The 24,685-nt window shown below is 45.4% G+C and overlaps 1 protein-coding gene across 1 annotated transcript in view; it reads right to left on the reverse strand.

Moving 5' to 3' along the window:
• Positions 1 to 24,685, reverse strand: part of PRMT8 (protein arginine methyltransferase 8) — a 113,114-nt gene that overhangs the window by 12,614 nt on the left and 75,815 nt on the right. The window contains exons 5-7 of the mRNA XM_004381177.1: positions 15,953 to 16,095; positions 15,245 to 15,332; positions 7,121 to 7,236 (exon numbers count right to left, since the gene is read on the reverse strand). Of these exons, the coding sequence (XP_004381234.1) occupies positions 7,121 to 7,236; positions 15,245 to 15,332; positions 15,953 to 16,095 (347 nt within the window). The remainder of the gene's footprint in view (positions 1 to 7,120; positions 7,237 to 15,244; positions 15,333 to 15,952; positions 16,096 to 24,685) is intronic.

Below are 24,685 nucleotides of genomic sequence, written 5' to 3' on the forward strand. Positions count from 1 at the left end.
CCGGAAACATCAATTTCACCAGGTCTGGGTCCTGGTCTCGAGAGAAAGCCCTCTCTGCCAACAGATTCATTCCACTGTAAGACCACTGTCTTCAGACTCTCTGGGAATTTCATTATTCTCAGGGTGACTTCCCAGGCCCACCCAACACCCTCCCAATTACCTCCTCCATTCTTTCTAGGGTGGGGTATGCCCAGGCAATGGTGCAAATGGATTTAAATCAAAACCTGAGGAGGACAGAATCAGGAAGGTATATGTGCTGGGTGTGGGAGTTGGCAGGGGTGGGGAAGGGAGAGGAGAGAAGAGAAGGATTAATTAGACAGTGCATCCCTAGACCAAGTCAGAATAGCCTCAGGCTGGTCCACTTCAGCATTGCCATCTTCATCGGTTGTTGTTGCGTGCCATTGAGTCGATTCCGACTCATAATCCTCCTATAGGACAGAGCAGAACTGCCCTGTAGGGTTTGCAAGTTGCTGCTGGTGGATTAGAATTGCCCACCTTTTGGTTAACAGCCTGAGCAATTAACCACTTTGCCACTAGGGCTCCTTGTCTTCATCTAGTGGTTCTCAAGGTATGGTCCCCAGATGAGCAGCATCAGCATCACCTGGGAGCAAATTTGGGGGTCAGGGGTAGGAGGGGATCCCAGACGTATTGAATCAGAAACTCTGGAGTGAAGCCCAGCCATCTGTGTTTTATCAAGTCCTCCTCATGATTCTGATGAACCAGACTACCTATTTCCCAATTTTTTGATATTCAAATTTCCAGTAATAGGAGGCACCGAGTATTCAGGAGTAAGAATCTAAACCCACAGAAAGTTACAGACTGTGCTTAAAAGCTGTGCAGACCATTTATAACAAGCCTGGACTGTTAAAAAATAAAATAAAATAGAAAGGGGAGAAACGAGGTGAGAATTTTCAGTTCTGGCTGGGGACTGGAGAACAAGAAGAACAAATAATTTTAACAATTTCAGCTGACAAGCGGCTGAAAATCAATCTTGTGTGGGGAGCAAGTGTAATTGAAAGATGGTTTGCAACGTGCTGTTCTTTTCAATGTGAAGGATGCTGACTTGCCTTTTGCTGGCTCCAGCGGCACAGGGCAAACCTGGCAAGAGGCCAAGTGATATGGTGTTAGACTCAAGGAAGAACCTACCACTTGTCAGGGTTGTGTAGCAAGGACCTCTGTCCTGAAAACTCAGTAAGAGTCAGACAGACACCTGTATACCTGGAATGGTTCCAAGTGGTCCTCCCGGGACCCAGACGATGGAACATGTTGGGAATAATTAGGAAAGAGGAATCTGAGGGTGCGGAACAAGAAATGGGAATAGACAAAGTGACATGACAGAATATGGCTTTTATTTCCATATATTTCTAAGATAAATAAAGGAAAAATGGATGCAAAGTATCCTGAGGACTTTGAAGAGAAGTGCTGCCTCTGTAGGGGTGGGTGGCAGGAGGTGTAAGGAGGCCAATCAGATCAGGTGGTTCATGCTGTCCTGTGAGGGAAACTGAGGCTCCCTAACCCTCTGGCTGGGGAGAGGGTGGGATTCCAGGGTTAGGAGAATGTGAGGGCCTCCACCCCCTTGGTGTCACTCCAAATGCAAGTTACACTGTGTTCCTAGAGCACAAAGACGGGGAAGCAAGAATAAACTGTGTTGGTAAACCCTGAGTTGGGCATGCAGAATCAGATGGAACTATAATGCCAGCCCTGGAGCTAATCCTTTAATCAATGCAATGGATAATCCTCTCTGCAACATTCCCAGTAAGCAGCCATCTAGTTCTCGCTTGGACACCTTCGGAGATGGTGAATTCACTACCTAGCACGTAGCTCATTCCATCTCCTGACATCTCCAATCATTATGTCCTTCTTCAAGACACGAAGCCCACTCTTAACTGTCTCTCTGTAACTCCACCCACAGAAAATGCCGAATGAATGTCTGTTCCAACTCACATGGGTTCCCTAAATCTTTTCTTCTGCACCACCTCTGGTTTTTCATTCATTTCTTGTAAGTCATGATTTCTTACCCCTCATCATCCTGGCCTTTCTTCTCTGGGTGGGTTCTACCACTTTCAAAACTGAGAGCAATACTGACCAAAGCAGACCTTCAACCCCCTTGTTTGGGACATATTTCTAGCAGCCTCCGATCCGAACTCCAGTTGTTATGGATCGAATTGTGTCCCCAAAAAGATATGTTGAAGTCCCACCCCCAGCACTTTTGCAAGTGAGTTTGTTTGGAAATATGTTATCAGTTAAGGGGTCTTGAAAGCTTGTGAGCGGCCATCTAAGCTACTCTGCTGGTCCCACCCCGTCTGGACCAAAGGAGAATGAAGAAAACCAAAGACAAGGGAAAGATTGGACCACAACTACCACAGCCTCCACCAGATGGGATCCAGCACAACTAGATGGTGCCCAGCTACCACCACTGACTGCTCTGACAGGGATCATAATAGAGGGTCCCGGGCAGAGCCAGACAAAAATGTAGAACAAAATTCTAACTCACAAAAAAAGGCCAGACTTACTGGTCTGACTTAGACTGAAGAAAACCTGAGAGTACGGCCCCTGGACTCCCTTTTAACTCAGTTCTGAAGTCACTCCTGAGGTTCACCCCTCAGCCAAAGATTAGACAGGCCCATAAAACAAAAGAAGACTAAATGGGCACACCAGCCCAGGAGCAAGGACGAGAAGGCAGGAGGGGACAGAAAGCTAGCACGGGGAACCCACGGTTGAGAAGGGGGGGAGTGTTGACATGTCAGGGAGTTGGCAACCAATGTCACAACACAATATGTGGGTTAATTGTTTCATGAGAAACTGATCTGCCTTGTAAACCTTCATCTAAAGCACAATTTTAAAAAAAGAAAAAGAAAACAAACCCTTATATTGTCATCTAAAAAAAAAAGATGTTATCGGTGAAGTTAACATTAGGTCATACTGGAGTACAGGGTGGGGGTGGGGTTCTAATCCCATCTGAGAGATGTCCTTATAAGAAGAGGAGACACAGGGAGACAGGCACAGAAGGAAGACATCATGCGAAGACAGAGGCAGAGATTGGAGTGCCGCATCTACAAGCCTAGGAACGCCAAAGATCACTGGCCACCACCAGAAGCTAGGAGAGAGGCACGGAATAGTTTCTCCCTCAAAGCCTCAGAAGGAATCAACACAATTGACACCCTGAACTCAGACTCCTACCTCCAAAACTGTGAGACAATAAATTTCTGTTCTCATAAGCCATATGGTTTGTGGTACTTTGTTACGGCAGTTCTAGGAAACTGAGACACCAGGGTAGGGCCCATTCATTACGTGTCATCCTATTAGTTTGGCCCGTTGCTCCAGCCTGGGAGATCATTTTAGACCCAGTATCTGTCACCCTTTATAATGTTCATTACCCCTCCCAGCCACATGCTGTCCAAAATTTCCCACCAGCTGGAGAATCCTAAGAGCAAGCCGTGGTTAACTGTATTTTTATTAATGGCATAGCATGGTCTGCCGAGCTCACAGTGTCTACACTCAAGACTTTTCCATCTCCTCAGTCAGGGACAGCCAGTCAGGTCTCAGGCCCTTTCCAAGGTCCCTGATGTCTTTCTCTTTTGGTTCCTCTGCCATCAGCCTAGCCTGGCCTTCCCATCTGCTCCTGGTCATCTCAGCAAACTCCTCACCTCTACCCTTGTCCCAACCACCAAACTGGAGCCCATTGGGGCAGAGACTGCGCATTATTGGTCAGTGTACCCTTCTTGTGTAACATAGCACCTGATACACAGCAATGTGTGTTTGACTAATCAATCTTCAAACCTGAAGACTTTCCTTCCCCAGGCCCCTCCTCCGCACCATCACCAGACTCAACTCCTAAGGTCTATTCAGACTGGGTCACTCACTGGATCTAAGACCTTTAATGATGTGCCACGGCTGACCTAAAATATCCAAACTTCTTGGCCTAGGCACAGACAGGGAGAACTGGAAGTAGACTTTGTGAAGCATCCAGACCTGGTTACCCCCTCGCTTCACACACACATACACACAGACACACAGACACACACACACACACACACTCACACCATCTATCAGGGATTCCATTTCTATAGGGTCTTGCTCTCAGATATCCATCAACTAAATGTCAGCTATCAACTCAGGGATTAGCCCACAGTGTAGAACAGGTCCTGGAGACATTTGCATTTTAATAGGGGCCTCTGAAAGAACAAAGGTCTTCAAGACTGAAAGTAATAAAGCTATATGCTAAAATGGTGACAATTGAGGCAGATGGTCTTTTTTTTGGTGGCGGGGAGAGTGTGGGGCCATCTGTGAGGGTGAGATCAGCTATGGCTGTTCTATAAGACACAAAGGCCGTCTGGGCTCAGGCCCACACGTTTCCCAGACTCTAAGTCTGCAGACTCAGACTCAGTTATGTTAGTGTCCAGAGTTCAGACCCTAGCTGGAAGATTTTCTTCAGCCTCAGCAGCATCTCTGAGACCTCAGGGAGACCCACTAACTTAGCCTCAGGTGATCCCCAGGCAGGGAGAGCTCCTAGGGTATAAATGACTCAGAAGAGCCTCTGGCCGCTGCCATCCCCACCACTAAATAATGTTACAAATGGATGTCTCGGAGCAGAAGTCTAGTCAAAACAGAGTCTTAATTATAATAAAGTGTCACACTCTGCAATGTTAATAGCGATGAAAATACCAATTAAGTGTCTGAAGAAGGGCAAGTGTTTTCCCAACAGGATCCCCAAGACATAGCTTAGCACATTAGCAAGAGCTGATGGGAGGGGCTCTCCTGGTTGCAGAAGCAAACACAGACGATCCTCATCCTTCTCCAGAAGACACAGGGAGGAAGAAAATTAACAGACAGCAGGGAGCAGGCAGGACGTAATCACAGAATGCCATTTCTGGGACATAGTCAGAGCCCTTAGGAGTTTGATAGGAGTGTCCCAGAATTTCTGTAATCCACCCCCTCCTGCCCTGTCTTCCTTGGTTAAGTTCGGCTGCTTTGACCTGGATGCACTCAGGTGTAACCAAGGGAAAGACCCTTGCTGGTTCCTATCTGGGATAAACCAAAACCAAATCCTTTGCTGTTGAGTCAATTCCGACTCATGGCAACCCTATAGGACAAAGTAGAACTGCCCCCTAGGGTTTCCAGGGAGCAGCTGGTGGACTCGAACTGACAACCTTTTGGTTGGCAGACAAGTGCTTAACCACTATGCCACCAGGGCTCCTGGGATAGGGGAGAGGAAAGAAGGAGAGCAATGTGGCCTGGGGAGGCAACCAGTGAGTGGGGGCTGAGGTCAGGGGCAGAAATGGACTTGGGGTCCAAGAGCATTGAAAAGGAATTTTAATTTGTCCCCAAGCTGAAGCCATTATGTTCAGGGACCTGATGTTTAGCTATGGCTGACGTGTGCCATTTTTGCAAATTCAACTACACGGTCAATTTGTACATATTCTACAATAGTTGCAGGAATGATTTGCACTATGAATAAACTTCCTGTTTGGAGGTGTGCTTTCCTTGTTCTTGAGGGAGAGGCTTCAGGGATGGAGGGATGGCAGGAAGAAATAAAAGGGCACAATTGCTCACGATGACTGCTGCCTGGAATTAGAGTAAGGGTCCCTAGGTGGCGAAATGGTTTGCGCTCAACCTCTAACCAAAAGGTTGCTGGTTCGAATGCACCCATCAGTGACCAAGACCTGGCAACTTGCTTCCGTAAAACTTACAGCCAAAAAAAGTCTATAAAGAGCAGTTCTACTCTATAATGTGGTGGGGGGAGGGTTTCCATGAGTCAGAATTGACTTAATGGCAATGGGTTTAGTTTTGGGGGTTTTCGGACTGCAAATAAACTGAGTTAACAGGTAGTGAGAACCCTGTTGATGAAGAATCTTAGGCTTAGACTCTAAGACAAACCACTTAGGCAGGATGTTATAGAAGAGAGGGAGCCTCTGATCAGACTGTTAAGAGTTCATCTGCTTTTATTTGCCCTCTGAGGTCCCTTCTAAATGCTGCAGTAATGCTTGGACCAAAGGTTATAGTTCTTCTTAATAAGGTAGTGTCCAGGGACAAAGGACAGTCCTCATCTGGGCTGAGCAGCAGTTTTCATCAGTCCTTCAGAAGTGTCCTCTCATCCTCAGTGACCTGCGGGCTCTTCCTCCTTTATCCTACTGTAAGTGCTCCAGCCCCCACCCCGTCGCACACACACCTGCCAGAAGAGAAGTCATGTAGAGGACCGGAGCAGACAAGTGTGTTTTAGCAAGAAGAGGGTGAAGGGGAGTGGTGCTCGTGAAGTTTTACATAATGAGCTCATATTTTTACATTTTAAAAAAACCTACAACTATATATGTATTAGCTTGAACCATATGGACTTGGTGTTTTTCTAGATAAAAAACAGTCAGCTATCAGCAGTTTTATATGGTTCAACATAATATATGTACCCATGGAAATGCATACATAGAAAGGACTAGAAGGCTCAGTTCAATCTATAAACCGTGGTTACCTCTAGGAGGAACGCGGGATTGGAAGGGAAGGGTGGCAAAAGGGAACTTTGAGTTTTTACTCTATCTCTAACCATAAGAATGCATTAAGGATTGGTGTGCCCAGGATGCTGACTGGCTGTTCTTCATCTGCACTGAAGAAAGCTTTGGAAGAAGAGATGTTTAGAACATGTACAAGCAAAAACATTCAAGAGGGAGGCTGGAAGCTCTGTCTGGCCCAGGTCAGATGGGTGCTTGGAGGTGGGAGTGTAGGGGCGATCACACAACCTGTGAAGGTAACAGATTGCTTTCCTCTCTAAGAGGGACATTGCCTCTGAAGGGAAGAGCTTTCCCAAACCTGAGCATCCCCTCCTGCCCTCCAGGTGTTCTCTCCTCTGATGCCCCTCAACCCTACCCTGCCCCACCTCACACCACCAGGGGATCACGCCGTGGGCTCCCTCCCCTCGGCTGTGCCACCGTGGAGTCATGCTCTCGGGAAAGCACCAGCCTTCTGTGCTTCACCATGGAGTGCCCGAGGCTCTGGCCAAGGCTGCTTGCCTCCCCAGGCTGGGGCCATGTCGGGGCTGCCTCTATTCCAGGCCCTCCCCAGCTCTGGCTTCCCAGGGTGGCACAGCTGGGTTCCCAGCATGCCCAGGTCCAACCAGGAGGAGTCTCCAGACCTTTATTAAACAGGCATTGGTCACCACTTGCTTTGGGTCCACGATGTCCACCAGAGGCTCCTTCATGGCAACATCCCGGATACAGGTCATGTCAAAGCCATAGACGTTCTCCCACCCTATGGAGACAAAGAAAGATATCAGGGCAGGCAGCCAGAACCCCCAGAAGCTTGCCTTGACCCTCCTAAGTCCCACAGCACAGAGTGCCTGAAAGGATGAGGGGCAGCCTGTTTCCCCCCACATTACAACAGGGTAGAAATCATCACCTGGGTGGGGAGCTTTGCAATGTAGCAAGTGCTCTTTCCCATTATCTCATGTGTACCTCTGGAAAAGCCAGGTCCCACTTTATAGCCAGCAAAGCTAGAGCTCAGGAACACTGAGACACTTCTCCAAGGTCACACAGCCAGAATGCAGTAGGGCCAAGACTAGAACCCAAGTTACCTGTCCGCCTCTCCAAGCCGGGACAGTCTTCTAGGAACTCCCTTATCTGCCACCCACATTCCTGTCTCTGTGCCTTTGCCCAAGCCATTCTCCACACCGGGAAGGCCCATCTCTCTTCCTTCTCCCATCCTCGACCGCTGAGCCTTCAATGCAGCAGAGAGAAACCTAATGGGCTTTGCAGTGAAACAGGCTACAGTTTGAATCCCAACACCACCACCACTGACTGGTCAGGACCTTGTGCAAATCACCTAACCTCTCAGACTCTCAGTTTTCTGGACTGCAAATGGGGGGTTGGGTGGATCCATGAGATTCTTTGTCTTTCTCACATGCCACGATGCACTCACTAAGGACCTATCCCATAAGAAATAACCCCCAAAGGGTCACAAACTATCTCAGCTATGCTCCTTGGCCTCTTTGGGCTGCTCATAACATGCGTGGGGGAGCGGAAGATGAGGGAGGGGGAGCAGAGGAAAGGGGAAGGGAGGAAAGGGGAGAGGAAGGAGAGAAAAGAGAGAGGGAAGAGAAAGAAGGAGGAAGGGAGAGGAGAGAGATGAGGGAGAAATGGAGGGAGAGAGAGGAGAGGGGAGGAGAGGAGAGGGGAAGGAAGGGAAGGGGAAGAGAGAGAAGGGGAGGGAAAGAGAGAAGAGGAGAGGAGATTTGGGGGAGGATGTTGGTGAGTAAATGAATGCAAGTTCGATGGCTCAAGAAGCCCTTAAATGATATTCTTTGTTATTGTTATCATTGATTAATCATTGTAATCACTGACTGATCACCTACCACAGGGCAGATTCCTCATTTCATCTGCCCAGCACCCCCACGAGGATACCTCTACACTGCAGGTGAGTACGCTGTGCCTGGGAGAAGTTGGCATCTGGCTCACACCCAATGTCTCACCCAATCTCACACATCAGGGAAATGGTGGAGCCAGGGACCAAACCCAGGCTGTCCCCTGATTCTTTAGCTGCAGGGACCCAGCCGTGACAGGAACCCAGGAGTGTAGTTTCCTCTCCCTGCGGTGCAGAGAGGATTCTCTTAGCAGAGGTTTTCATTCCTGGGCAGCTGTTTATTCAGATGGGTTTAGAAATGTATTAAAGTAGCGATGCTTTTCTCTAATCTGATGGGATTAAATCTTCTTTCAAACATCCATCAAACAAATGGTACCTTAGGGAACTTATGCCCCTGTATGTGGTTAGAGAGGGGCTGCGTGAGGAGGGAGGGTGGATGGTCAGTGAAAATCTTTGTTCTTTTGACTCAGATTCCTTTCTGAGGCTCACAGAGACCTTCTTCAGGGAGAGGAAGGCAGAGTAAATAATGACCTCCCAGAGGGGGAACATTTGTGAAGTTCTGGCTGAAGGATAAGATACCAGTGATAGTCCATCAAATCACCCAAGACTGGTGCCCAGCTCCCAACAGAAACCTTACATTGAGGAAGGAAGCTGCTCTGTTGGCAATAGGACAGGCTCCAGAGAAAGCCCCTTTCTAGAATCTGGAAATAGCTCTCCCCCTCTCCCTAGATAAAACATACAATCGATTCTCATTATTAGCACCAGTTATGTTCTATAATGTCACTGTGGACATTGAATTAGCAAATACTAAACCATCGCTTCTATGGAAATTTCAAGGTTAGGTTCCTGCGAGCCTCTGGTCACAACATTTTTGTCAACTGATCAATACACAACCTTGTTTTGTGTGTGTTTCTGTGTAAAGACACCTTATTTAGTATATATTGTTGATTCATTAACATTGAACTCATGGCCAACAGCACCATAATAACTCATGCCTGAACAAAGCTTATCTAATGTACGTATTTTCTCCCTAAGGCACATCACAGCCTTCTTGCGCTTAAAAACATAAAACAGCACTTCAGCACTATGCTTGGGGGTCGTTTTAAACAGTGAAATCACGAACAAAAAGCACAAAAATGCAAAAAGTGTGACACTAACTAGACTGCAAAAAGGATACTCTTTTACAGTCTGAGAGTTGAAACAAAAGGGCAGGGTGTCACCTAGTTTGACCTCACCTGAAAGCGTGCTTGTCAGGTGACTCAAATTTTCCTTGCTCTGTGCAAGTCAGTGAAGAATCAAGAAAGCACCTTGAATATTGGTTTGGGGATTAAGAATAAATTTTAGCAAGTAGGCGAATTTGCAAATACAGAACCCCTGAATGAGGAGAACTTACGTACATAAAAACCTCATTGCCTTCACTCAAAGCCCTTCCTTAGGAGACCTGAAGCCATGCTCCTGCTTTCTACCTTCCTGGATGCTGCCTTACATTAAGGCTCAATTCACAGGCTGGGCAGGTACCTGAGTGGCCATGTGTGTAAATGGTAAGGGTTTGGAGTTCAGATCTGGACTCTACCATTTATTTGCTGTGTAACCTTAGAGAGGCAAGAATTTAAGCTCTCCAAGCCTCAGTTTCTTCTTCTTTGAAATGGAGATGATGATAATGAGGACTACCTCACAGGGTTGTTGTGAGGACCGAGTGTGATATTACATGTAAAGTGCATAAGACAGCACCTTACTCATAGAAAGCACTCCATAACCAGTTGCCTTCGAGTTGATTCTAACTCATGGTGACCCCGTGTGTGTCGGAGTAGAACTTGCTCCATAGGGTTTTCAGATTCTTTTTTTTAATTGTACTTTAGATGAAGGTTTACAGAACAAATAGTTTCTCATTAAACAGTCAGTACACATATGGTTTTATGACATTGGTTAATAACCTCGTGACATGTCAACACTCTCCCTTCTCGACGTTGGAGGATCTTTTTTTTTTTTGGTGAAAATATACATAGCCAAAGACACACCATTTCAAAAACTTTTACATGTACAATTCAGTGACATTGATTACATTCTTCCAGTTGTGCTGCTATTCTCACTTTAGATGAAGGTTTACAGAACAAATAGTTTCTCATTAAACAGTTAGTACCCATATTGCCCTATGACAATGGTTAACAACCCCACGACATGTCAACACTGTCCTTTCTCAACCTTGGGTTCCTTATCACCAGCTTTCCTGTCTCCTCCTGCCTTCTAGTCCTTGTCCCTCGACTGTTGTGCCTCATTAGTCCCATTTTGTTTTATGGGGCTGTCCAATCCCCAGCCGAACAGTGAACCTCAGGAGTGACCTCACCACTGAACTAAAAGGGTGTCCGTGGGCCATACTCTCGGGGTTTCTCCAGTCTCTGTCAGGCCAGTAAATCTGGTCTTTTTCTGTGTGTTAGAATTTTGTTCTACATCCTTCTCCAGCTCTGTCATGGACCCTCTGTTGTGATCCCAGTCAGAGCAGTCAGTGGTGGTAACCGGGCACCATCTAGCTATACTGGACTCAGTCTGGTGGAGGCCTTGGTAGCTGTGGTCCATTAGTCCTTTGGACTAATGTTTTCCTTGTATCTTGTTTTCTTCCATAGGGTTTTTGATGGCAGATTTTTTGGAAGTAGTTTGCCAGGACTTTCTTCAGAGTTACCTCTGATTGGGCTCCAACCTCCAACCTTTCAGTTAGCAACTGAGTGCATTAACCATTTGAACCACCTGTGGACTCCATACACAGTAGTTATTATTGTTTTGTGGTTCAAGCACTGGCTTTGCCACCATCCAAACTGTGTAGCCATGCTCAGGTAAATCTCTGTCTCTGCACTTGTCTGTAAAATGAGGAGTTTGGGTCAGTGATTCTGTGTTTCACAATCATCTGGGATGTTTTTAAAAATACAGATCCCTGGACCCAACCCAGATCTACTGACTCAGAATATCCAGACTTAGGACCCAGGACACTGGATTTTTATAAGTCTATCCAGGCTATTCCAACCAGAGTTTGAAAACCCTTGGGCTAGATGATCTTTACAGTCCCTCCCAGTCCTCATGTGGTGAGCTGAGTCTCAGAGCCTTTGTGAAACCTCCAAGCACCCTGACCATAGGCCCTGTCCTTCTGTCCTCAGTACCTATAACACTGCACCTGGCACAAAAGAGACCCTCAGTCACTGAAATTCTTTTCCAACACTTAATGCCTGTACCACTTTGCCATGCTTGGTGTTATCAGTTACCTTTTAGGGGTTAATTCATGTCTTGGGTCCCCAACTAGATTGCCCCTCCTTCAGTTATTCAGGGGACAGGTCATCTAGAGCGTTAGATTCCCATCCCCCTTTTTTCTGTTAACCATTCATTTCCCACTAGCTCCTTTAGCAGAAATGGAGCAGGGATGGGCGAAGATACAAATCAAGCACATTAACTTCTTACTGTAATTCTGTTTTGTGTATCGAATGAGTGAATGCAGGGTGGAGAGATGGTTGAAACCATTGGCGACCAGGAAATATTATTCTTAATTATCTGGGGATACAAAAAATAATAGCAGAGGGACCTATGAATCTTTGGTTTATGGATTAAAACAATCCCCTGGAAAGGATTCCACTATGGTGCGCTGAATGCAACTAACGCAGCAACAAAGCCCAGACCTACTACCAACTAGATGGACTCAAAGCCCACGCAATAACCTGGCAGAGGAGAAGGTGGAGGAGAGACCAGAGACAGCAACGGAGCTCTCCCAGAGGGTATGCCTTGCACACTCTTACTGAGAGCACTGCGGTCTGGGCATGAGGCCTGCTTTCGGCCTGCTCGTCAGCCAGGGAGGCCTGGAGCCCATCCCTCTGCCTCTCAGGAAGGTGGAGAGGGGGTTCGGTTCATGTACTGGGTAAGAAATTTCCAAGTTTCCTTCCAATTTTGAGATTCTATAAATCTCCTCCATAATAGAAATTTTGAGAAAAATGATCACTACTGTTTCATTACACCTTGTACATTCCTCCACTGGTCTACTTTTATTTCTTCCCTCATTCATCCATTCAACAAAATATGTACTGTGAGCCCCATATATACCAGCCGTTTGTCTCTTTGTACATGTCCTCTACTAATTGGTGAGCAAACTGAAGGAAAGAGGGGAAGGGAAAGCGCAAGGAGGGAGTGGGAGAGGAAAGGAAAGGAGGGTATTTGCCTAATAATTAACTTTCTGGAAGGAGCTGGGCATGTCTCATTCTCCTGCCCAACTTTAAGATTTTTCTTTCTTACCAGTTCTTGAGCCCACTGAAGCTTGCTTACAATTGTTCCTTTAGCAACCAGCAACCTTTATGCTTTACTTTTGATTTCCAATTCAGAGTAACCAAAATCTCCATTTATTTGAAACACACATTTCTAAATGAGCTTGCCTCCTTTACCAAAACCAAAACCAAAACCAAATCACTCAAAAAGCATTTACATAGAAAATTTAACAGCCTTCTAAATAAATTTTAAGTGTATTTTCGTTTTGTTTTGTTTTTGACAGAGGCTTCAGAGCAAGCACTCCCCAAGGAAAAATGAGGCTGACTTTTCATTTTTTTAGTTCCCCAAAAGCAATAAAAATAGAAACTGCAAGTGAAAGAACAAATCAGAAGGTCTCCAGCCCTGGCTGGCCCTTGAATTCCTCTTAGGACCCTCACCATTCCTCCTCAGCAGAACACTATTGTTGTTGTTGTGTGCCATTGACTTGATTCCAACTCACAGCGACCCCATGTGACAGAGTAGAACTGCCCCATAAGGTTTCCTAGGCTGTAATCTTTACGGGATCAGATTACCTAAGTCTTTCTTCCATGGAGCCACTGGTGAGTTGGAACTGCCAACCTTTTGGTAAGCAGCCGAGTGCTTAACCGTTACTCCACCAGGGCTCCTTCATTACAATGTCCATACTCCAGAGGCTCCTAGAACAACTCAGTGAAATGTAGGGGGGCTAAGGTCTGTTTGTTTTAGAAATCAAGTGGAAGTTTCTTAAAGAGCTGTGCCCAGAGTTGGAGCTCAATGAATATAAAAGTGAATATGAGAATGATGAATACACCTGAAGATTCTCCTCAAAACACTATTTAGTACAGTCATCCGGCAAGAACTCCAAAAGCAACATTATAATGCAGCTCAAGGGCAAAACATGTCCTATTTATACATGCATTTGACCAATGTTTACTGTTCAGTTGTTTCTGCAATCTTCCGTGAGAGCACGTCTGTCCTAGATTCTCAGCTGCTGTAGGCCAACAAGTTTGGTAGTCAGGTTTGCTTGACAGAACCATGAGCAGAAAGGGGCTTAATGATACTTTCAGAGATTAGATCCAGCCTGGTCCCTTATAGCACCAAGAATTGTGTTATGTCCTTTAATCTACACTATCTCCTTCAATCCTCAGGACAACTCTATGTGCTTGACCTATTGTCTCACCTGAGGCTCAAAGATATCGGGTAATTTGCTGAAGGTCATTTAGTTACAAAAAGGTAGAGCCAGGATTTGAATCCCAGGCTGGCTGACTTCAAAGCAAGATCATGTGAGCTAGACCACCCTCCCTCTCAACACTCTCATTTGGACTTCTATCTCCCTTTCCCCTGGAAGGCAAATGTTAGATAGAAATCACACTAGATTGGCTGGAGGCAGACAGTGATCAGAGTGGGTTTCGGGGACACAGAGCCACTAACAACTGCCCCACTTCTGTCTTTCCCTGAATCCAGGCTCTGAACTTTATGTTCTGATTTTCTATTTTCAGAAGAGTGTGAACACACACACACACACACACATTCCATAGCACAGTCCAGTTGAGATACCATCAGTGGCACTAACAACGATTAGATGGCAATTGTTTGAATCAATTGAGCAGCAATTTGTTGAACTATAGAGTCTCAGGCTCTTAGGGCAGAAGACCTTAATTAATCTCTTCAGTCTGTGAGCCAGCCCCCCACAACAATCAAGTAGGGCTTGACCACCAGATTTACTGAGTTTGGTGGGACTCAGCAAACTCCTTGTTTGGAGTTTCTACCTCTTACGTTTTGGCTTGATCTTTGGCATGTTTGCTCGTTTGCGGAGGGTCTTTGCCTCTTTGTCATGTTTAGGTCTGGTTGAGGACACATGACCATGTGTAACCTCACCAAAATGCATTTGGTATAATCTCATCAAGGACTGGGCTTGTGGCACTGAGAAATATTACCCTTTAAATAAAATCAAAGAAAATAGCCTTTTTCAGACCAGATAAAGCAGCGGAGAGTTTTTTCGGCTTCATTTTTTGCTAGAAGAGTCACAGATTTTAGGCTGAGAAGGCATCATAAATATAGATCTGGATGTGAGTCCCCTGCCACATACACACACTCAATTTGTTTGACTGTCCAAAGCAAAGTCCTCACCATTACCACCACTACTGCCATTCCCCAAAAGAACCTCAGGGAAGAATACGTATTTTAACTAATGTGAAGGAGAATCAATATTATTCAAATAAGTTTGAGTGGTATGAAAGCTGGGTTCAAAATGATTTGCCTGTCTAGAAACTTGCCATTTCTTTCTCCTGGGGTAGACTTTTGGGATAGCTGAGTCTTAACAAGCATCAGCCATCCTGGCCTGCTGTCCTCTGCAAAAACTCAGGTTCTGCTGCTTCAATTCATCTTTCACTCACATTGCATTCATTCTCTCAGCCAAGGACACTGATCTTATACCAGTCATATTGTTTATTTACTCTCTGTGGACTTCTCATCCTTGGGACTGGAAGGAAACATTTAGAGAGAAGAAACCAGAAAGGGTCACAGATGAACTCCACAAACATAGCAGCTGCGTTCATGATACCGACAGGTCACCTCAGGCCCGATGAAGTGTCTCCCACACCAATTGTGCAATAAAATCTCAACAGAGGATCAAAAGGTGACTTACAGTGGATTTTGAAGTCCTTGTACTGTCTGTCTTCAATTGCTACCACGTACAAAGCTGCCCGGTCTGGAAACATAAGCCCTCCAGGTTTCTGTTGATGAATTGTGGGGAAATGGGTCTCGTAATCTATTCACCTGACAAAGACATCACATTTTGAACTGCACATAGAGTCATCAGACAAGCACCCCCTTGCCAGCATTCTCATTCAGCAGACTGTCAGCTTGGCCAGGGTTATGGCTATTGTGGCAATGCCTTATTTCTATTTTGGAGCAAGGAGAATTTGAGGGACCTAGGTGGACTTAATTGAACCAATGACATGGGAGGAACAGTGGAAGATATTATGATCTTTTAGCTTGTAGAAGCCAAGGTCAAAAGCACTTTCAGCTCCATGGCAGCCATGCAAGTCCTAAGTACTTGTTGACCAGAATAGACTTTTGTTTTGACAAGAGAGAATGGGTGTCTATTACAGCAAAGGAGGTCAAGGTTAGACCTATAGAAGAACATTCTGATGGTTAGGAATGTTGGACATGGGAATGATCATTCTGTCTTCTAGAGTAGATCTGCTTTAAAGAAGGGGAGGGGGGCATATGAAGAATGTCCTTCTAGCCCAAGGCCTCTCTGAAGACCTAATATTCTTCCTAGGCTGTAGGCCATGGGTAGAGCAGCAAGACAGCCAGCAGACCAACAAGAGGCAGCATGCAGGGCACTTACCAGCCACTTGTCCCTGGCGAAGATCACCGTGTTGAGCATTGACTCATAGAAGAGACAGTAGCCCATCCACTCGCTGATGATGATGTCCACCTTCTCCACAGGCAGCTCCACCTCCTCCACTTTACCCTTAAATATGGTAATGACTGTAAAATAAGAATCCCAAGGCCACATTTTGCAGGGACCCCAACCAGAAACCATGAGCACACCACATCAGGGCCAGATATCCAGATTTTAGCCCTGTTCTGAGTCTACTTTTAGGGTGTGACATACCTCACCCTTCACCAAACTAGTTTATGCTCAGAGAATTGAAAACTACTTTCACGTTTTCCTCCTAAAAGGTACTGAGCCGTTACCACGTGCCTGGCACTGTGCAAAGCACGCTACATACACCATATCACGGAATCCTCTCAACAACCCTAGAAGTAAGCACTATTGTTATTATGATTCTTATTTACAACTAAAGAAACTGAGGCCTAGAGAAGTTAAGCAGTGGTGGTAGGAATAGAGTTCATGTCTGATAGGACTCCAACACTCTTATCATGGCCCTACCCCATAGGAGGTGGTCTTAATGATACAAACCCAAGGAAGGCAGAGATTCTTTCCCTATTGCTCTTGTATTTGTTCACAGCCAAGGATCTTCACCCAGTGGTTGCCCATCTAGTTTTTGTGAAGGAGGTAACTTGGTGTTATTACAAGAGCATGGACTCTACAGTCAGAGAAACTGGGTTTGGGTGCTGGATATTCTAAGTATTATCTATATGACTTTACACAGGTTACTTGACCTAACTGAACTTCATTTCCCCAGAGAATAACAGGGAAATTAATACCTCCTTATAGGGTGGTTGTATGGTTAAATAATATATGTGAAGTGTCAGGCTCATAATTGATACTAGACAGAAGGTAGACATTATCTGACATATTCCTCTTTGTGGACCAGCTGATGGAGAGGCGGAAGGGATAGGACCAGGGACACAGCCCGTATGCTATCTGGCCTCCACTTATGAGTCATTACCAAGAACTTCAGGTCTCACTGGGGCAGGAAAAACTTCTTAGTTGGGTTTTTGATCATTTGTCATTGACATACACATAATTTTGGAGTCTCTTTTTGCATTTTTTGTTGTAATAATATAGCAAAAGCTAGCTTAGATACCACTGTTAACTTGACAAGGTGATGCATTGGCTGGTTGGTTCCTTCTGAACATTTCCTCTGAAAGGTTACACGTATTCACACTCTGAAACTCACATTTTGCAGTGTCCTCTGAAAAGTCACAGAATGCTTGATCCTTGCTGGAAAAATCAAATAATGGCCTGTATCCAGGAGTAAAAAGCCACATCTGTCACTAATCTAAGTTTCATGAAAATTAATTTGGACTGGAGGCTTCTAGGTGGCAAAGGGCACACAGTTTACTGGCTTTATTCAGGGCCCTCACAATGGATAATGCAGGTGATGGACTGTCCATGAGTGGCTTCTAAGGATGATTTGCTTTCAAGAATCTGGTATTTACTCAATGCTTAATCAGGTGAGCTTCTTCTATAAGAAATCAGATACTATGTACACATACATTGCCCTTTATCACCCTAGAAAGAGACCCACATTTGTGTGGCTCTCCTGGTTACTGACATGAGCCCCTACTCCTATAGAAGTAAGAGCAGGAGGGGCTGATCTCCAAAGGTGTGAAGAGTGTGTGCGCGTGTGTCTGTGTCTGTGTGCATTGAAGCTCTGGTTGTTCTCTGAGATGCAAGGGCAGGAACTCAACCAAGAGTGGAGCCCAGGGTACAGCAAGAGAATTCACAGGGGGACAAAGTAAACGATTTTTGAAAATGCATATATAGTGCCGAATGTTTTTCTTATTCTGAGAAAGAACTGACAAATATGTGCTCAATCCACCTGCCTAATCATTTGCATGCAAAACTTGGTTTGTCTTATTTTGGTAAACATTTTTAAAGTGTTTTAATGGCCTCTCCTTTCTTTTCTCTTGGCACATTCCTTGAATGCTCTTCCCTAATGTCTGCATGTGTCTGTGGGGGCTACAGGTTGGTTCCTCCTTCTGGATTAGAATATGCCCAGGGAGAGTCTTCTCCTGCCTCTGGGGCCCCACAGCATGTGTGCCTAGTACAATGATCCACCTGTGACGATTCAGTGAACAGAACTCTGTCAGGTGCTGGAGAAAACAGAAATGGACAAGAATTTATAGTCTGCTCTGACAGACAGGTATGTGTGCAATATTCCTTGGGGTGTCACCCAGGATGAGTACATGCTGCCCCTATTCTCTATGCTTTTTTCCATTACCTGCTGTATCTTGATCAATATAGACACAACACACAGATAGATAGATACAATGGGCAGCAGAACATCCATAATTACAGTTTCCACTTCCAAAAAAAGGCAGAAGGAATCAATTAACCCTACAGCATGTTCAAAAGTCTGGATTTCTGTTCACTTAACATTGCCCTTCTGCATCTATTCCAGTGTAAACATTTCTCAGGGCAGACCTGGCCCCACACTTGGCTGAGTGAGTAGATGGGCCCTTTGTGAAAGGAAAAAGGCACACCTCCCTTCAGTCCAGTTGCAGACTGAACTTCAGACCCTATTCATCCCCTGTACAGTGCTTTTGGGCAGTGCCCAACCTGCACAACATTATACTGGGTCCTGGAGTCAGACAACGAACGTTCCTGTTCCAGCTGACAGCTAACCTTGATCAAACAGCTTCTCTTCTTTGGGGCTTCTGTTTCCTCATTGGAAAAAATGAAGATGGTTGGATCTGAAAATCCCTAAGATACTTTGCAGCACCAAAATGTTTCGATTCTTCAAATATACATTGAGCGGTTGCTACATATAAGGCGAGGTTCACTGGTGGGGACAGCTGACATCAATAAAGAAAAGATGCCTGTGATGTCCAGTTTGACTCTAATTTGCACCAACTCCTGGAATCTGATTTTTTTTTTTTTTTTTTTTAAGAGCTCATATAGTTTCTACGGATTCAAATATAATTGCCCATCTGGATCATCAGCAACATTCTTCCTGCTGTCTATAGTCACCCCAGCAACCACTTAAACTCCCAGATTCAATTTCCCAGTCTTCAAAATACTCCCTTTCGTGGTGGGGTTTATGCCAATTTATCAGGGGCTAGGGTGAGTGTATGGCATTGGGTTGGCTGTGAGGGCACACGCAGCTGCAGTCTTCCCTTCTGCTCCATGTTGAGGCTGTCCAAGGGCATCTTAGTCACTGATCTCAAGGTCCAGAGCACTTATAGGCTGCAGAGCCCCACGCTCCAATCTTGACCCCGCATCACTAAAGCGCCATCAACTCAAGGTTGCATTGAGGTCACTGTCTGGCGTTGTGTTTTTATTCCATAAGGAAGATGGAAAGTTTGTTCAACTAGCTGTGACAGGACCCTGGCTCATAAATTTTAGAATGATTAATCATAACTAAACACACAACAGGGAGCAATGCACTCTAAATTGGGAGGTTCCCCCCTGTGGTTTCAAGTTTGCAAATTAGACATACAGTTTTTTGTTTTTTGTTTTTTTTTTTTTTTTTGCAGAATTTTTAAAATAGTCTGTGGGGTTTTTTTTGTTTGTTTGTTTGTCTGTCTTGGGTGGTTAGCACCAGAAATCTAGTCATTCTGATTAATGGTTATTTATTTGATTTTTTTTTTTTTTTGATAACAAATCAGACCAGCCTGATCTCATCTCGGCCTCCAGAGCATCCATCAGCTGACCACAGAGGATCTAAAGTTAGTGAGCACCACATTTTCACCTCCTCACTGTTTCCGAGAGTGGATCCTGTCCCACAGAAATATGGGAATGAGGGTCATGTGAGTGGGGACAGGGAGCACGTGATGAGTTAGTGGAGCCTGCCCCAGTGCCATCCCTCCACAGCAAAGCCACTTGCTCCCTCCCTCTATCTCCTTAGCACTTTGCTCATGCACCTTTCCCAGGGACCCCCCTCCTGCATGCCCTTCTGAGGGCCTCTCTCACCTCCAGCCCATGAACTCCTTCTTTTCATTTTTTATTTTAACTTCCTATTTTTAGGATCTATCAGAGCACTTGGATCCTCACAAACATTCAAAAATTGTTACTGAATGAATGGGTGGATGAATAAACAATTGTATAAAAAGGGCACTGGGTTAATCACTCATGCAAGGGCACTTGTGCAAGTCACTCAACCTTCTCGAGATTTCTTTCCTTCATCTGGAAGATGGATAGAATTATATCTGACTTACCTTGCTCGTGGAATTATTGTGGACACCAAGCAAGGTAATGAAGGTAGCTTAATTTTAGAAAGTAGCAACTACTTGGGACTATGGGAGAAAAGAAATCAGAGAGGTCAAAGGACTAATCCATCCTTTTCTGAAGGCTTGTTGGGTTGGTTGGTTGTTGGTAGGACGAGGACAGCCAGAGTAAGGGGCAGAACCCTTTGACCTCCCTCTTAACAGCCTCAGCTCCTGCCCTTGTCTTCTCCAGGACCCAGATCCATGGATAAACCTCTCCTACAGGGTCAGACCCAGCCCCATTCTTGAGCCAGGTGATGGCAGAAGAATATCAGCATCTTTATCCTCAACATCTGGTGGGGCTTGGAATCCACCCTGTAGCAAACAGACCCCATAACTGAAGTAGCATAAATGAGCCCTGAGTGCTATGTGGCTTTAATAGGTGGGTATTTCTACATGGTACCCCATCCCTTCCCAAATTCCCTATTGACCCAAGAACACAGGACTTGAGCTTCTGCCTTGTGCCCAGTTCTTAACCTGCCTGACTTCACGTGCTAGTCTCCTCTGGGTCCCTTGAGAGCTGAGGGCCCTGTTTGCTTGGCCAGAGCTCTGAAGTTTTTCCTGAATCTGGCCAGGGTCCTTCCCTGGCCAGAGATCTAGCTTTTTGTGTTTCCTTCCCTAGGCACTGGGTGGAATAATACCCGGTTAAGCAAAACCGTACCAGACTCTTCCCAGCCCCGAGTTATCACCCACCACTGAGAACCCCCTGCATCTCCCATCCTGGGCAAACACCCAACACAGTGGCCACAGGCAGATGCTTGTATGAGTTCAGCCAAGGGAATCAGGCCTTATTAAGAAGGGAATGACACCGGATAGAGTGGTTGAAATCAGAGGGAATGTGGAAAGTGACAAAGCTTTTCCTAGGTCCAGGTATTCAGAAAACCAGTCCAGGTTCCACTTCCACTCATTAATTCCACCAGTTTATGTGGAGACTGACAGAAATCTCTCCCACCTCAGGGGGTTTGCACAGGCAGTTCCTTCGGTGGATAACATTCTTCCCCTGCCCCATCATAAAACAATTACCATTGAGTCGATTCTAACTCAAGGCAACCCCATGTGTATCAGAGTAGAACTGTACTCCATAGGGTTTTCAATGGCTGATTTTTCAGAAGTAGGTCACCAGGCCTTTCTTCCGAGGTGCCTCTGGGTGGGCTCGAACCTCCAACTTTTTGGTTAGCAGACGGGTGCTTCACCATTTGCACCACCCAGGGACTCTGTTCTTATCATGGCCAACCTCTTTTCATCTCTCAGGTCTCAGCTTCAATGTCCTCTCCTCAGAAAAGTGTTTCCTCACCATCAGTGCAGTGCTATGTTTAGCAACTGGCTCTTCAGGAGGAAAAAAAAAAGAAGCCCTGATTTGTAGCACGTGCTGAAGTTTGTGGTATAAATACTTCCACCATGGCCATTTTAAGCTGACAACGTGATGCATCTCAGCATAGGCTGGGAAGACATGTGCAGAATGGTCTCTCATAAGGCAGACAAGCCAGTCCAGCACACCCCTGAGACCACCCTATTGAAAGTGGTGTTGTTTGTTGTTATGTGCCAGTGAGTCGATTCAGACTCATAGCAATACCATGCCACATAGGGTTTTTTTGACTATAATCTTTAGGGAAGCCGACTGCCAGGTCTTTCTCCTACAGAGATTCTGGGTGGGTTCAAACCGCCAACCTTTCGGTTAGCAGCTGAGCACTTAACTGTTGTGCCACCAGGGCGCCTTCTATTGAAAGCAGATCCCCTAGTTTTCTCAGTTACACAATGATTCTTGTTAAGCACTTTCACAATTAATATTTATGTTAGGATTTTGTTTGTTCACTTGCTTTTTCGTTTATCTTCCGCATGAGACTGTAAGCTCCGTAAGAGGAACGATGTTGTCTGTCCTAGTCACCAATGACTCCCCAGCACATGGCACAGGCCTAGTATGTGGTACAATACAACTTGAAGGAATGAATAAATGAAACTCATTTCTAAGATGATGAATGGGTTGCTTCACGAGCAGTTAGCTAAAGGAGCAGCAATTGCCGGAGCCACTAGTACGGGTTCATTAAAAACAATTATGTTTGATTAATCTCCTTTATCCTTTCAACAGGGCTATTAGTCAAGTTAATACATGAAATAATAATAATAACAATAGCTAACATTTATTGAGTGCGTACTGCCCACCAGTTACTGCTGTGCTTTACACAGTGCTGTACTGGTAAATACTTAACAACTGGGCCTCCAGGGGAAAAAAGGGCCTGATTCGTAGCATTTGCTGATTTCGGTGGTATAAATACCCCCTTCATGGTCAATTTCAAGCTATCAAAGTGACATCAACCTTTCCACAAATTTACCGAAGATTTAACAATTGGCTGTCAGGAGCCTGTAGGAGCCTGCTCCAGCACGCCAAGGTTTTGCGTAGTTGCTATTTAATCCTCACAATAACCCTATGAGGTATGTACCACTATTATTCCCATTTCAAAGATGAGAAAACGGAGGCACGAAAATGTAAGTTATCCAAGATCACAGGCTAAATGTGGCAGAGCTGGGTCTGAACCAGGAAGTCTGGTTCCAAAGCCTGGACTCTCAACCACCATCCCTGCAATTCACCATGGGGACCCTTCAACAAGGAATTTGAAGAAGCCCTCAAGTCCGTAGCACCCTAATGGAGAAGATGATGAATTATTGTGTGGATTTATAACTGACTACATGACCACTCAAAGGAGTTGATTAATGATCTGAACGTAGGCCAACCTACAGGAGCTTCCATACCGACTACAGGAAAAAAAATGTTGCCGTCTAGTTGATTCCAACTCATAGTGACCCCGTGTGACAGAGTAAAACTGCCCCATGGGGTTTTCTTGGTTGTAATCTTCATTAAAGCAATTTGCCAGGCCTTTCTTCCACGGAGCCACTGAGTGGGTTCAAACTACCAACCTTTAGGTTAGCAGCCAGTTGCTAACCACTTGCACTACCTCGCTATAGGCCACCTACCAGATATGTGTATAACACAAAGCAGGGAGCAATAACATCAAGATAGTGATGTTCTAAAGAGTCTTAGTAATTTGTAATAAAGGACCAAATCTAACAACATGAAATTTACTATGAATAGAAAGTATGACTTTCCATTTAGATTCAAAACATCAGCTGACCCGATGGAGGTGAGGAGATGCAGCTTGGCAGCAACGTGTGCATAGAGAGAGGCTTGTAGTCGACAGCCCACTTGGTAACAGTGTGACATGCATCTCCCACAAACGCTGATGGAAACTGGAGCCGCATTGTTAGAAGTACAGCGTCCAACTCCTCCAGCCAGCAGGCTGTGTTTGTTTCTTAGCAAAGTTGCAGGGATGAAGCACTGGTGGTGCAGTGACAGAGTTTTCACCTTCCATGCAAGAGACCGGGTTTGAGTCCCAGCCAGTGTGCCTCATGCACGGACACCACCCAACTGTCAGTAGAGACTCGCGTGTTGCTATAATGATGAACAGGTTTCAGCAGAGCTTCCAGACTAAGATGGACTAGAAAGAAAAGCCTGGCAATCTACTTTCAAAAATCAGGCAGTGAAGACCCAATGGATCACAACAGTTTGATCCACCACCAATCACGAGGATGGCACAGGACCAGGCAGCGTTTTATTCCGTTGTGCATGGGGTCGCCATGAGTCAGGGGCCAACTCAATGGCAGCCAACAACATCAACAAAATCGAAGGGAGGCAGGCTTCAGCTCAGCGGCGGGAAGCGCTTTCTAACAATCACGACCCCCCAGACACTGGTAGTGAGCTCCCCATCAGGAGAATCATCCCAGGATTGGATGACTGCATAGCATGAAGGAATGTTGTAGGAACAAAGAATTAAAGCATCATCTATATAAGGTTTGGAGTAGGTGGCCAAGAAGTGTCAAATTGTAGAACATTAAAACCAAAAGGATACACTTAACACCTGTTGAAAACCAAAAAAAAAAAAAAAAAAACAAACCCACTGCAGTGGAGTCAATTCTGACTCAGAACCTGTTAAATGGGAGGTCCTGTAGTAGATACATTATGTACATCATCTCTGACCCCCCAGTAACTCTGCAAGCTGTGCATTGACACATCCCCTTAACAAGGCTGTGAGTACAGGCTGAGAAAAGTGATGTGATTTGACGGTTTTCCCTGCCCTTACATTGCAGAGGCCCCTCAGTCCATTGTCACTCCATGTGTCACACTCTGCTGAGGTCAGCTCATCCATAACATTAAGGCTTTAGGATGTGTTTAGGAAGGAGAAGAAAAACAAAGGATACATCTTTTTTTTCCTTTAGTTGTCTGAGCACTAAATGGGCTCTAATTTATTGTTTCTAGAACTATAAAAATTGTATGAATCCCTGAGCTCTTATGTCAGCTTTCACAAATGAATCTTCCTTCTTAGGCATCTCGACAGCCCACTAGCATCCTCATCAAGGAAGAAGAGGAAATAATAGTCGTCAGTGCTTGAGTCAAAGAGGAGCTGCT

This window comes from Trichechus manatus, unplaced genomic scaffold, assembly GCF_000243295.1.
Source record: "Trichechus manatus latirostris isolate Lorelei unplaced genomic scaffold, TriManLat1.0 scaffold00081, whole genome shotgun sequence".
NCBI classification, from domain to species: Eukaryota; Metazoa; Chordata; class Mammalia; order Sirenia; family Trichechidae; genus Trichechus; species Trichechus manatus.